Source organism: Somniosus microcephalus, chromosome 19 (genome assembly GCF_052327205.1).
Source record: "Somniosus microcephalus isolate GS21.2 chromosome 19, FLI_Smic_1.0, whole genome shotgun sequence".
Classification (NCBI taxonomy): Eukaryota; Metazoa; Chordata; class Chondrichthyes; order Squaliformes; family Somniosidae; genus Somniosus; species Somniosus microcephalus.
Window position 1 is genome coordinate 29,398,900 of NC_141005.1, and position 15,340 is coordinate 29,414,239.

The following is a 15,340-nucleotide window of genomic DNA, read 5'->3' on the forward strand; positions in this document are numbered from 1 at the left end:
AGGGGGATAGAGTTTCTGCTTTGGGTGCCATCACCGAAACGAGCGCAAAATGCACCCAAAATTGCACTAATTTTCAGAAGTTTTTTTTTTGAGTTTCCACTTCAACCTATTTGCACATCGCCAAATGCAAAATCTGCCATGAGCCAGTGCAATCGGGCAGTGTTTTAAAACAGAAGAACGTAAGAAATAGGAGCAGGAGTCGGCCATACGGCCCCGCGAGCATCTTCCACCATTCAATAAGATCATGGCTGATCCTCGACCTCAAACGTAATTTTTTTTTAAATTTGCTTTAAAAAAAAAAAAATTCCTTTCTACATTTAAGAGCGGTAACCTGGTGCAGTTTGATTAATACAGCTGAAAATGGGTTTATCACAAAAAATAAGCTTTTTAATCACAGTGTCAATCCACCATCTGTGAGTAACCCGACTTTAAATGACTGAAAATGACTTTAAAAAAATATTTGCTAGTTATATTAGTTACAGTAGTCAGTTTCTTAGTAAATGAAAAAAAAATTAGATTCAAAAGCTTTTAAAACGTTTCTATTGGTGTCCTTGTGCCCAAAAGAACCAGCTTAATTTTTAGAGCCTCCTCAAATGAGCGCAATTAGTGGAAACTCCCAATGGTGATTAATTCATCCTGAGGACGTGGCCAGTTTTGTGGGCGGGGCCGCCTTCTAGCGCGATGTTTTTTAAACTAGTGCAAAAGATCACGGAAATTCGAGTTGCCCTGAAAGTAATTTGCGCTTAAAATTCTGCGATCATTTTTTACACCGGTTACGCTGATTTCAGACGAAGTGCGCACGCTGTCTCTGGAATTTTAAATAAACATATGGTTGCGTTAACTTTCAATCAGCAAAAATTTGTCAGCAATTTTTGAATAACAACAACAACTTGCATTTATATAGCGCCTTTAACGTAGCAAAAGGTCCCAAAGCGCTTCACAGGAGTATTATCAGACAAAATTTGACACCGAACCACATAAGGGGATATTAGGGCAGATGAGATAAGTTTTAAGGCGTGTCTTAAAGGAGGAAAGAGAGGCGGAAAGGTTCAGGGAGGGAATTCCAAAGCTTAGGGCCTCGGCAGCTGAAGGCGCAGCCGCCAATGGTGGAGCGATTAAAATCGGGCTCTCAGGAGGCCAGAATTGGAGGAGCGCAGATATCTCGGAGGGTTGTAGGAGGTTACAGAGAGAGGGAGGGGTCAGGCCATGGAGGGATTTGAAAACAAAGCAGAGAATTTTAAAATTGAGGTGTTGCTTAACCGGGAGCCAATGTAGGTCAGCGAGCACAGGGACTTAGTGCAATTTAGGATATGGGCAGCAGAGTTTTGGATGAGTTCCAGTTTACGGAGGCCGGAAGATGGGAGGCCAGCCAGGAGTGTGTTGGAATAGTCAAGTATAGAGGTAACAGAAGCATGGATCAGGGTTTCAGCAACAGATGAGCTGAGGCAGGGCGGAGTCGGGCGATGTTACGGAGGTGGAAATAGGCGATCTTAGTGATATAGAAAGTGGGTTCATGCCGGCGGGGCTTGTAAAGAGCATCCACTTCGGATGGCCAGTCTGTTCCAGAATTCGCTTCAGAAGTCATTAATTACCTGAGATGAGAGTTCATAGTCTTTTTAAATTAAAAACTTGATTGCAAAATGGTTTATATTGTTATCAGGCATACAAAGAAAAGTAATTACCTCACACATTTCAGAGTTTTTCCAGTCAACAGGAAGTAATTAATGTTCTACTCTCGCGCTGCAGCTGTATCAACAAATCTTATGTAAACAGTGCTGTGGTTTGGAATTTTAAATGTAAACCATAAAGAGGACAATGTCTCTGTTTGACGGTCCCTTCTCGCTCAAAAGTTTGCAGATGACACAAAACTCAAATGTAGCTCACAGTGAGGAGGATAATAGCAGACTTCAGGAGGATATAGACATTCAAGTGAAATAGGCAGACACATGGCAAATTAAATCTAATGCAGAGAAGTGTGAAGTGAAACATTTCAGAAGGAAGAATGAGGAGAGGCATGAAAACTAAATGGTACAATTTTAAAGGGGGTGCAGGAACAGAGAGCCCTGGGGGTTCACACACACAAACCTTTGAAGACGGCGAGACAAGTTGAGAAGGCTGTTAAAAAACATACAGAATTCTGGGCTTTATAAATAGAGACATGGGGGTGGGGGGGAATTTTAACCCTCAAGGAAGGGTGGGTTGGGGCGGGTGGGAAGTAAAATTCTTTGGCATCTCAATCCCGACCTCAACCCACCTCTCAACCCGCCCATTTCCTTTGGAGGCCGAGTTTCCCGGGGCTCAGGAAAGCCTGTCGGGTAAAAGGAGGCGGGAAGGGCTGGATCCACGAGCTAAGTGCATTTACAGCAGTGCCTGTGGGCCAGGAGGAGCAGAAATGTTTCCTCTAGGCCCAACAAGCTTACCTCGTCACAGACCCATGACTTCCCCCACTCTCCGCGATCTCTGAGTGCTCAGCCCCCATCTCCGATTCTCCACCACGATTTCCGACTCCCCCACAATCAACCGCCCCTCCCACCGCGATCTCCTATTTACCTCATATCCGCTCCTTGGCTGCTAACCCACTCGACAGTCAGGCAGTCAGCCTGTCACTCAGGCTAGCTGTCAGGGGGGAAACCTGCAGAAAAAATTCAAAGGACGTCCTGCTGTTAATCTCAGCAGGATGTCCAAGAAACCCATACTTCCGAGTTGTCCATCTGGAAATTCCCACCCCTACTCTCTTCACAGCCCTGGGTAAACATCAGGGCCTCAGAGTATGAAAAAGCAAGGAAGTTATGCTAAACCTTTATAAATCACTGGTTAGGCCTCAGCTGGAGTATTGAGTCCAATTCTGGGCACTGCACTTTAGGAAGGATGTCAAGGCTTTGGAGAGGGTGCAGAGGAGATTTACTAGAATGATATCAGGGATAAGGGGCTTCAGTTAAGTGGAGGCTGGAGAAGCTGCGATTGTTCTCCTTAGAGCAGAGATGGTAAAGAAGAGATTTAATAGAGGTGTTAAAAATCATGAAGGGTTTTGATAAAATAAGGAGAAACTGTTTCCACTGACAGGTCAGTAACCAGAGAACACAGATTTAAGGTAATTGGCAAGAGGAGAATTTTCTTTAATGCAGCGAGTTATGATGATTTGGAATGCAGTATCTGAAAGGGTGGTGGAAGCTGTTTCAGTAAAGACTTTCAAAAAGGAATTGGATATATACTTGTGAAGGAATACATTTCAGGACTGTGGGGAAAGAGCAGGGGATTTGGGACTAATTGGATAGCTCCTTCAAAGAACGGGCACGGGCCGAACGGCCTCCTTCTGTGCTGTATGGTTCTATGATAAAGACATTAATAGCTTTTATTTAAAACTCACTGAAAACTGTTAATCCTATTCACCTCATTTTCAAAAACACAAGAACTGAAATGTTGCTGTACAGAAAGACACAATTTGCTTTTTCCACGAGAGAAAAAACAAATGAATAGATTGTTTGAAAGCAGGGACAGGGTACTGAATTTAGATGATCAGCCATGATCACATTGAATGGCGGAGCAGGCTCGAGGGGCCGAATGGCCTACTCCTGCTGCTATCTTCTATGTTTCGATATTTTGGAATTTCGAGATGAACAAAGCACCGTGCACCATCCCTATCATGTTTGAAGTGGTTCCCTATGGGTGCTCTCTCTCTCTCTCTCCCCGACAACCTCTATGTAATTAAAAAAGAAACCCTTAATATTAACTTTACTTCAGTGAAGCTTTTTAAGATGTGTACTCTATAACTTTTCTAGAAAAAATAATTTGGACAATCAACCAGACACACAATGCTACAAGCTGACGGCAGCTATTCCACGTGGTTGGGCTGCTACAATCTTGCACTGCATCCTGGAAAGTGCTGCTCACTGAATCCATTGATACTGTGGCCTCTCCCTTCAACTGACACACTGAGCTCAGGCAGCTGTGAGAGGCCACAGCCTTGAAGGAAATAAAAGAATTAAGGTATTAAAAGACACAAAGATAATTATGTGGATACGTTTTATAATGTCATTGTGCAATATGTATTTTCATCTTTTTGTTACATTTAAGCGTTATTTTAAATGTTAGAAATTTCAGCAACTTTAATATGAATACCGTGTTGATCATGGCAATCTGGGTTTTCATACTCGCTCTGCTTTCAATGATCAGGCAGGTGACGCTCTGCCACGCTACTGCGCAAGCGATGTGGGTGATAATTTACCCAATTGCATGATGTACAGGAGTGTTTTATCATGATGGCATAGAGTAAATATTCATAGCAGAATCCTCTTTTAAAGTCAGCTGGTCTAGAATGACATTGGTCGGAATTTTCCCCTAAAAAAAACAAATGGGTTTGGAGCGTGGGGGCAGTTGAAGTGTTAAAAATGGGATTCCCAACCTGATCCCGCCTACAACCCGCCCACTTCCGGTTTTTCAGGGGGCGCAATTCGTGAAACCCGGCAGTTAAACCGAGGCAGCTAAGTGGCTTTATACCTAACTCCTGGATCCAGGGTCCCGACCTAATCCACCTCCCATGTTTGGAGTTCCCCCACGAGGCCTCTGATTGCATTCCCGGGCCTCCCCAACACCCCCCCCACCCCAAAACAATGATGATGAGGCCAGCCCTGATCCTCCACCCCTCTTCCCCCCGCCCCCCCCCCCCCCCCGATCCCTGGCCGAACCCCATCCCCTGCCGATCCTGCAACCCCCCCCTTGCCAATCTTCTCTCATGATTCCCGACCTCCTCCGCCACCTCCTGCAATCCCCCCCCCCCCCCACCGGACTGACCCCTTGCAACTGAGGCCTACCCGCCCGCAAGAAGCCAGCCTCTCAAGCTGGTTGGCTGCGGGCAGGAAATGAGGCCTCGCATTTAAATTAGGAGCTGCCGGTAAAGTCGGCAGGGCCTGTGGGAAAACTGGCCTCCCGGGTTTCACGCCTGCCTCGAACCCCGCCCCCAACCCCTGCCCCCTACCCACCTCCCCGAAGAAAATTCCAGCCATTGTAACAATAAAAACCTTTGTACACATGACATGAAGCCTTACAGAAAATTCCTGAACGATAATTATGGCATTTAACAATTGTAATGGAGAATATGAACCCTGACCTTAAAATTCAAGAAGGACCTAATATGCCAATTGTAACAAATTATATGTTGTAAAAGTAAACATCATGTGGGTGGTACATTGGCGTATTGTGTTGGAGCTACAGTTTGATAGGGTAGATTTTCAACTTGCCCAGGTGTAAATCTGTGTTGCAGTTTTCGGCCAACCTTTATAGAAACCTCCCAATTTTCATTTCCATTCAAATCACTATAGTGCTGAGTGGTTCAGTGTGGATTTAAGTACACCATTCCCTGGCTGGTGACTTCCCAGTCTCAGCTGGGCTTTTTATGCGGGACAGTGGACAGTGAATGGGCACTTTCCTCACTGGGCTGGAGAAAATATCACGAGACAAATGTTCCCACACTTGGAGTTATAATGCAAAATTGGTGAGAGCTGGGAGCAGGTCTGCAGTATGTGGATGAGGTGGTGCGGTGCGGTGCGGAGAGAACTACAGACAAAAAAGAAAGCGATAAAATAATTGACAAAATACAGACAAAACAGGGTTTGAAATGTTTTCACAGCCATGACGTGATCAGTTCAGTTAATGATAAACCACTCGAGCTCTACTTCAGTAAACCCCCGGAGTGTAATATTTCCTTGTAACACACTCCCAACAATATTTTATTCTCTGTTTATTGCTACTCATGAGGCTGACAGGAACTGGTTTGTGAGTTTGTTGGTAAGCAGCTTCACTGCGTGGACTCGTTAAAAGACAGAAGCAGCCTCCCAGTCTTCAGTAACCCCAGAATCTATGAGCCAACACATGATGGAGTGTATCAACGTAATGGATGGCTCGAGTTGTTTAAGTGTTTAACGTCATCTCTGCTTTGTACACTCAACTGATTTGGATTTGACGGAAAATGATGGCGAAATGATTAAGGCTTTGGAAGTTTATGTGTTTAAGTTAAGTGTATTTTTAAGTGAGGTACACTTAAGCAGGGTAGACTGTAAGATATTATTCTTGATAATGATGACGAAAAATTAGGTTGTATTCCTCGGAGTGTCAGTGAAATTCAACTCGCAGTTTTCCAACTGTATTTTAGTTTGTGGAAAATAATAACACTTTTTTATAAAGCCCAATAATAAATATATATAATCACTGAGTGATACATTTCTGTGCTTTGTGGATCCTTAATCTCAAAAGTGTCATCTCCAGCTGTGCTATTAGTAAATGAAAACAGATGAGTCCCAGGCGTCACCTGAAGAGATGCAACCAAGCTTGAGCAATATCATGCATGAGGGGCCATGATAGAATTAACTTTTATTTTCAAGTGAGAAATTTGCAAGTTAAATTACTCTTCCTTGAGGAGACAAGGAAAGCTGCATCTTATATGAGAGCGATTAACAAAATGATGCACTAATTTGAGTCAGTCGAGCATATTGGTTTTAAATTTGCCTTTATAATTAATACAAACAGATTGAGTTGTTTGAATATAGGACATGGCTTACTTCCAATGCAAATGAGTCTGGTTGTATTAAAAATAGGAAGATGCCTGTCGCTGATATTAAGAGGACAGGCAAGTGCCTTGCCTGCCTTCTAATTTACTGGTGATTGAGACATCTGCAGGAATATTCAAATGAGGACAAATGCCGAACAAGGACACCAGGCATATCAAGAACTGATTAAAGTGGAGAAAAATGAAGACAATTGATCACCAGCTGTCTGTCTTTAGGGGCATGGTGGATGGGGAGAAGGATTTTTTCCCCCAAATTACTGAAATGTTTCATAGAGTTTAAATGTTTCTGTGGCTTTGATATATCAGAATTTTTTTTTTAACGTGTGCCAAAAGTCAACTAATCGCAAGGTCAAGTAGATGAAGAATTAGAAAGAATTTTGAATGTGTGAGGAAGTCCATTAGCTCAAGAAATTCAGTGCTTGAAATGGCAACAGGAAGATGGCAAGTTTGAGATGCCTCTCGAGTCCACTTGCCTTGCTTGGATGACTTTTTGGCTCCAGTCGTACGGTTGCCTCGTTCTCAAACCAACTTACCTTGGTTGAGTGTGTTTCGCCGGTCTCAGTCCAAGCTGCTCGCCAGTAATTTCTGTTTGCCCAAATGGTGCACTGAACATGGTACAGTTTATCATGACTAGATGGGACAGTCACAGTGAATCACAGCCTCCCGGGGAAGTCTGTGCTCTTTATGCCCAGGTATTTGACTCTGTTCTCATAATGCCACTGCCTGGGGTAGTAGCTTCTGCAAGTTGTGCATACTCCATGCTCTCTTGGACTACTCCTTTCCTCCTCTTCCAATGAATGCTACACCCTTGCTCTGAGGCTGCGCACTCCTGTAAACTCTTCATTTCTGTTGTGATGCCTAGAAACCTTCACCCTTTTGTTAAATTTGAGTTCAGATTTTCGTCACCTGATTTCCAAGTGGAATTTGGATGGCCAGTATCCTAAAATGTCAAGACATATTTTCCAGAGGGCAGGACAAGGGACAGTAGAGGTATCCACCTTAAGCAGGCAGGCCTTCACTTGTAGATTAATTTGTGGGCATGTCGTTCTGCCTGCAGTTTCCCCCATTCTGGAGTTCTGGATGAAAAGAAGGCCTATTTGAAATGGCTGTGCAGGGTTGCTAAGTGGTGGTAGGCAATCACAGATCACAGAAATCACAGAAACCCCACAGTGCAGATAGAGGCCATTTCGGTCCATCGAGCCTGCACCGACACATATCCCACCCGATCCCCGTAACCCCTACACCAACACACATCCCACCCTATCCCCGTATTTAATCCCCCTAACACTAAGGGTCAATTTATCATAGCCAATCAACCTAACCCGCACATCTTTGGACTGTGGGAGGAAACCGGAGCACCCGGAGGAAACCCACGCAAACACGGGGAGAATGTGCAAACTCCACACAGACAGTCACCCGAGGCCGGATTCAAACCCGGGCCCCTGGCGCTGTGAGGCAACAGTGCTAACCACTATGCCACCGTGCAATGTTCCCTTTAATTTATTTTTGGGTGCGCAGCCCCTTCAAAATACTGTGCATGCGTGGTTTTTCCCATTGAAAAGCCGCTGAGCTGGCTGTGCAGGAGGTCCAGAGCATAGAAACATAGAAGATAGGAGCAGGAGTAGGCCATTCGGCCCCTCGCGCCTGCTCCGCCATTTAATGAAATCATGGCTAAACATCCAAATTCAGTACCCTGTCCCTGCTTTCTCCCCATACCCCTTGATCCCTTTAGCCTCAAGAAATATACCCACCTCCTTCTTGAATATATTTAATGAATTGGCCTCAACTGCCCTGTGTGGCAGAGAATTCCACAGGTTCACCACTCTCTGGGTGAAGAAATTCCTCCTCATCTCAGTTCTAAATGGCTTACCCCTTATCCTTAGACTGTGACCCCTGGTTCTGGACTCCCCCGCCATCGGGAAAATCCTTCCTGCATCTCGTCTGTCTAGCCCTGTTAGAATTTTATAAGTTTCAATGAGATCCCCTCTCATTCTTCTAAACTCTTAGCGCAGCTTAAAGGAACATTGGCAATAGGTACGCTGGAGGTCATAAAAACTGCTAAGTGGTCCTCTAGATGAGCAAAGTACTTATGGAGGGCTGCACAGCCAACTAATGAGCGGCAGAGGAATACAGTAAGTCCACTACCAGTATCAGGAACTAACTAATGCACTTTAGTGCTGGGAGTTTCCTTTGATGAAGTCACTGTGGGATTGTTGCTTCAGAAGTGGCACCTACTGGTTCTTATGTCATTCTCCAGACCTGCTGCTGTCATGAGTAAGAGAAAGAGAGAAAGAAAGACCTGCATTTATATAGCATCGTGCACGACCACCGGACGTCCCAAAGCGTGTTACAGCCGATGAAGTACTTTTTGAAGTAAAAACAGAAAATGCTGGAGATACTCAGCAAGTCAGGCAGCATCTGTGAAGAGAGAAACAGAGTTAACGTTTCAGTTCATCGACCTGAAACGTTAACTCTTGTTTCTCCCTTCACAGAGGCTGCCTGACCTGCTGAGTATCTCCAGCATTTTCTGTTTTTATTTCAGATTTCCAGCATCTGCAGTATTTTCTTTTTGTATAAGTACTTTTTGAAGTGTAGCCACTGTTGCAATGTAGGAAACGCAGCAGGCAATTTGCACACAGTAATGTGATAATGACCAGATAATCTGTTTAGTGCGGTTGATTGAGGGATAAATATTGGCTCTGCTCTTCTTCGAAACAGTGCCATAGGATCTTTTACGTCCCCCTGAGGGAGCAGGTGGGGCCTTGGTTTAATGTCGCATCCAAAAGACGGCACCTCTGACACGGCAGCATGCCCTCAGCAATGTACTGGAGTTTCAGCCCAGATTTTTGTGCTCAAGTCTCTGCAGTGGGACTTGAACTCTCAACCTTCTGACTCAGAGGCTACCAACTAGCTGCAGCTGTACTACTGTATGCATGCAGGAATATTCACTGATTTGTATGAGCATAGAACAGTGAATTATAAGGTCTTGCGATCCCTTCATCATGATCAACAGTCATAACTGCATCTTACATTTTGGATCCAAAACCCTCCACAAAAGCAATAGGAGCATTCATAACAGATGCTTTCACTGTGCCCATAGTTGTGCAACTTGAGATCTCCACTGCAGATGCCACCGGTGTTATGTGCTGAATGACAGAGTTCAGTACAGACAGTTATTGGTCCAGTCTAACAGTGCCACCTTTCAATGTGTTGTGTACGGAGGTAAAGATTTATCTACAGGAAACTCTCTTAACCGGCAAAATTCAGGAGTAGGTTCAGGTAAGTTTTACTATATATTAGTGGCCGTGTAACCGGGGCTCCTGCACCTGTGGCTGTGCAACAGGGTCTCCTGGATCTGTGGCCGTGTAACCGGGACTCCTGCACAAGTGACGTGTAACCGGGGCTCCTGCACCTGTGGCTGTGCAACAGGGTCTCCTGGATCTGTGGCCGTGTAACCGGGAGTCCTGCACAAGTGCCGTGTATGGGGCTCTCGTACCTTGGTAAGTATACCTCTCTGTAATCCGGACTTTTTGATCAACTGGCACCACGCTGGTCCCGTCGATGCCGGACAAAAAAGAGTTTCTTGTAGTGCCCCTCACATCCTCAGCATATCTCAAAGTGCTCCACAGCCCTTAAATTATTTTGTAGGCATACACATTCACCAATTTGTGTGTACCAGGTCCCTCAAACAGTGAGAAGAATGACCATTTCATCTGTTTATGGTAAGTTTGGTTTCGGGAGGAAATTTGGTCAGGACCGCTCCCTGAATAGTTCTTTGAATAGTGCTGTAGCATCTTTTGCACCCACCTGAACACATAGATGAGGCCTTGTCTTAAAGTCTCATCTGAAAGACAGCACATCTGACAATAAAAGAAAGAACTTGCATTTATATGGTGCCTTTCAGGATCTCAGGATGTCCCAAAGTGCTTTGCAGCCCATTAAGTACTTTTGAAATGTAGGCACTGTTGGTGTAGGAAATAGGGCAGCCTATTTGCGTGCAGCAAGCTCCCACAAACAGCAGTGAGATAAATGACCAGACAATCTGTTTTAGTGATGTTAGTTGAGGAATAACTATTAGCCAGGACACCAGGGCGAACTCCACTGCTCTTCTTCAAATGCATCTTTTACATGCATGTAAGAGCGCAGATGGGGCCTCGGGTTAACATCTCATCCGAAAGATGGCACCTCCAACATTGCTGCGCTCCCTCAGCACTGCACTGGAGTGTCGGCCTAGATTTTGTGCTCAAGGCTCTGGAGTGGGGCTTGAACCCACAACCTTTTGACTCAGAGGCAAGAGTGGTACCAACTGAGCCAAACTGATACTCTAGGCAAGTAATTGTTCAACACAAGACCTTTGTTTTAATAACCTCCAATTGAAAGCAGGCCCACTTGAGGTCTGTGCACCTCAGCAAAGCTGTTCAGCATGCTAGAACTCCATCATTACCAGATGGGTCTTCAAAAGTCTCCATCACTGCTACCCCTTCACCACCAGTGCCTCACTCAGTGCTTTCTCCTCAACATCATTATTATCTTCTCCCATAATGTGTGTATCTGTGCTGGTGCCTGTGAGGGCAGGAATTAAATGACAATTTTTAAAAAAATCTATAAAACATAAAGAATTAACTTATGATCAGAGTTGATTGCAGATGTACTGGAGGCCCCTTGTTATTTCTGAGTTTGATGTGTGCTCATGGAGATTGCGAATACATGTGCCAACCTATAAACCAACTCAGAACCCTGCATACCCATGTAATCGACTCTACAGTCCATTTTTCTGCATTATTTTGTAAGGAAAGAAAAGATTAAGAGGAACTAAACCAATTGCTGCTTCCTCAATATTTGAGGATAGTTAAGTATAATAGCCGTGGGAAAGACGATAATGTTGTTTATTTAATTCTGTAATGGTTATTGAATGCAGCAGAGTATCTATCTCAGTGTGATGAAGTCACGTAGTTCAAAGCTGCATGCAAATGGAAATTGCCCGTATCATTTTATTTATGGGTTATAAGCATTAAAGTATCATTGGAACTCCGGGGACATCTAATGCGCATGGAAATCTACCAGGCACATGTCAGTGTGTTTTAGGGATTAAACACCATTATGTTGCTGATGGCTGTTGCTGCTGGCGCAGAAAGTAGACTGAAATTATACAAGCTGGTTTCTGGAAGACAGCATGCCCTCCGGTGAGGTGCTGCTGCTTGTCACCTCCATGCCTGCAAAGGGAACTGAGACTGCCCAGCGATGGTAAATTTAGCAGCGCAACATATGAGTCTGGCATCTGTGGGCGGTTGGCAGAGAGAAGCCCTCCAGAATAATTGTTGGTACTTGTAAACAATATGTCAAAACAGAGAAGACTCGTCCAAGAAGCTGGGCTCCCAGGGCACGTATTTGTCAGTGCTGCTGACCCTGTGTCGCAGCCTGTAATGAGCACACCAATATGATGCGTGGGTGGATTCAGAATCTTTCTTGGCGGCGGGGGGGGGGGGGGGGCGGCGGTGGAAAATAAGGCAACTATTTGCCTTTTTATTGTGGCAGTAATATTGTGCTTGTGTTTTCCAGTCATTACGATAGATTACCAACAAAAATAAATACATGGTTTTTGCACATCATGAAGAAAATCGTATGCAAACAAGCATCTGGTGTAATTCTTTTTGCATTCTTCCATTCTCGCAAGGTGTTAATACAGTATAATGGCTGCGTGTAATAATCGTGGCTGTAAACATGTCAAACTGGCACAATTAGCCTAAATTTATGGCTGCACAGTGACCAGCTAACCAGACAAATTAAGCTTAGAAAAATTCAGATCCCTCTCTTGTGGATTGTGTTCGAGCTTGTCCAAGCGCTCATCTATCCTCTTACCCTTTAATTATTTGAGTGCTTCTACAGCAAGACAGTCTGTAAAATAATGAGATGTATAGAGATAAAAAGAAACGATATGGACACGGCAAATCTGAAAAAAGATGGAACATGCTGGAAATTTACAGCAGGTCAATTAAACCCAAGTACTTTGTGAAAGTGGTGAGCACACGTGTACTCTGGACCTCTACTTATTGTTCTCCACTCCCCCCCCCTTTGATTTGTTCAATCTTATAAAGGAGTCCACTCAACAATATCAGACGGTATTAGCATTTTGTGTTTTTCCTTAAGATTCAATGAAGATTCTATGAAGTAACTATGAAGCTACAATGGTGCTTGTAGCTGCTGAGATTAAGTAGCTCAACAACAACGATGGTCATGATGTTTAGTCCCAGCTCTCTCGCGCACTCTGTGTTTAATCTCCCTGGGGTGGGTGAGTTATGCCAATCCTTGGCTGCGCTGTTGGCAGACAGCTCCACCTGATAGGAGGGTGGACAGGATCAATTCGACTAGGAGGTACTGTGAGTGTCTGATTTCAACACTGACAGTCAAAGCAGGCGTTTCGCCAAAGAAAAGGGCCATTTTATCATTATATGTAAATAATCTTTTTTTTTTATTGATTCCTTAGGGATTAATGCATTCCAGTGGACCCGTTGGCCGACACCGTCAGCTCGTGCTAGTCCTGGAAGGGGAGCTGTACCTCATTCCCTTTGCTCTACTGAAAGGAAGCTCCTCTAATGAGTATCTCTATGAACGTTTCAGTATCATCGCTGTTCCCTCAATCCGGGCCCTTCAAGCAAGTCCCAAGGTAGGAACTCAGCAAGCCCCTTTCACTGTGCTTCTCCTTCAACATGCTAGGGGTTTCAATAAAGCTTGTTCTGTAAACATTGGGTAGTGAAATGTGTTTTAAAGCAGCTATTTATGTATAAGTTTCATGCCACTGCATGCTTGCCAGAAGTTCCAATTTCCATATATCTCTCCCAAGCCTCCATCATCTTCAACCTAGTGATGACGCAGGACTTCACTGCTGACCCAGGCATTCTCTTCCCTTCTTTCCTGCCCATCTTCTTGAATCCTCATTCTCGCACTTTGACCCTCCTGCTAATTTCCCCAACCTGCACTACATCCTCCTCAACAGCTCCTGCCTGTATTCCTGTACCATGTCTCGCACCACCCCAGTGACACTGCCTGGACTTCTGTACCCGAGAACTGAGGCTGATTGTACCTCATGTACCCCGACAAAGGACTGTCACTACCTGGAGTTCTGTCCCAACCTCGCAGGATTCACCAGCCTTGTACTGTAAACATTGGGTAATGAGATCATCCCCTGGACTGACCATGCCCGGACTTCTGTGTCATGCTCCAGGGACTGACGATTCCTCACCTTCCAGAACTGCCTTGACCCTGGAATTCTGTACAATCCCACAGGACTGGACAGTCAACTCTTACTTCTCCCTCTAATCAACCTTGCCCAACCTCCTCTTTGCCTCCCAGTAGGGCTTTTACCAGGTTTCCTCTATCCCTTTTTCTCTGTCACTCAATGAACCTTACCTTATCTTCGTGATTCCTACCCAACCCTGGTAGGTTTACTGTCTTCATGTAAAATAATAAGAATATACACCCTCGATCACTCTCTTGTACAATTCCTATTGTCTGCACTAAAGCGGCATTGATGATGGCCCAGCCCCTCTTGGCTGCAGAAGATGCATAAAGCAGAGCACATAGATTGAAAAGAACCAGTATGTAAGGAGAGGAATAAAAATGAGCCTCCACTACTCTTCCTGAACATAGCTTTAAATGTTGGGGATTTTTTCTACTTACTGCATGAAACATTTAAGCTAATTATATACATTTGTATCTTGTTTTGTGCAGTCCCATCTTCGGAAGAGCACATCTGTGTGCAGCTCGTCTACCTCAATGGCAGCTGTGATAGGTAATCCCAAACTCCCATCAGCAGTAATGGACCGGTGGCTCTGGGGACCCATGCCTTCTGCTGAGGAGGAGGCCTACATGGTTTCAGAGCTTCTGGGCTGCCAGCCCCTGGTTAGCAGTGCGGCTACCAAGGAAAGAGTGATGAGCATGCTCAGTCAGGTAGAGTGCATCCATTTTGCAACCCACATCTCCTGGAAACTTGCTGCCTTGGTCCTCACACCAAACAATGAGGGAAGCACCATTAGTGGAAAGAGTTCTTTGGGAAACAGCTACACGATTCCAGAGTCGCTGAGGATGCAAGATGACGCGAGTGACGTGGAGAGCATAACTGACAGCCCTCCCCTGCAAGAGTTCTTATTGACAGCAGCTGACATCCTGGATTTGCATCTCCCTGTCAAGCTAATAGTCCTTGGCTCCTACCAGGAGTCTAACAACAAAGTAACAGCGGATGGTATTATTGGCCTGACGCGGGCTTTCCTAGCTGCTGGGGCACACTGTGTTTTGGTTTCCCTTTGGCCAGTGCCCGTGGCCGCCTCCAAGATGTTTGTGCACACCTTCTACTCCTCCCTGCTCAATGGAATGAAATCCAGTGCAGCGCTTGGAGAAGCCATGAAGATTGTCCAGAGCAGCAAGCAGTTTGCACATCCTTCAAACTGGGCAGGTTCGTTCAAATCCATCAGGCTGTACAACCTAAAACTGAAAAAACAACCAGCATGCAGCTTTTGAACATTGCTACGCTCTGGGAGTGGGATAGTCAAAGAGACTAGCTCCATATCCAAGTTTTAGAAGATTATATTAAAGGCGCGGTATAAATGCAAGTTGTTGTTGTTGAGTTCGCTGAATGAAAACAAGAGATGAGGTGAACAGTAAAAATAAATAGATACAATGGAACCCCAATTATCCACGCTCCCATTGCCCACGTTCTCACTTTTCTTGCAGGGAGTCAGGGATCTAGTGGACTCTGCTGCAGGGAGCAGTGAGAGAAAGGAG

General features: G+C 44.9%; 1 protein-coding gene across 5 annotated transcripts in view; it reads left to right on the top strand.

The window, feature by feature from the left end:
- The window catches only part of ttc28 (tetratricopeptide repeat domain 28), an 859,201-nt gene that overhangs the window by 763,824 nt on the left and 80,037 nt on the right, over positions 1-15,340 (top strand). For all 5 annotated transcript variants that reach the window (XM_085961472.1, XM_085961475.1, XM_085961474.1 and 2 more), the window contains 2 exons: positions 13,047-13,226; positions 14,291-15,011. In XM_085961472.1, coding sequence (XP_085817598.1) covers positions 13,047-13,226; positions 14,291-15,011 — 901 coding nt within the window. The remainder of the gene's footprint in view (positions 1-13,046; positions 13,227-14,290; positions 15,012-15,340) is intronic.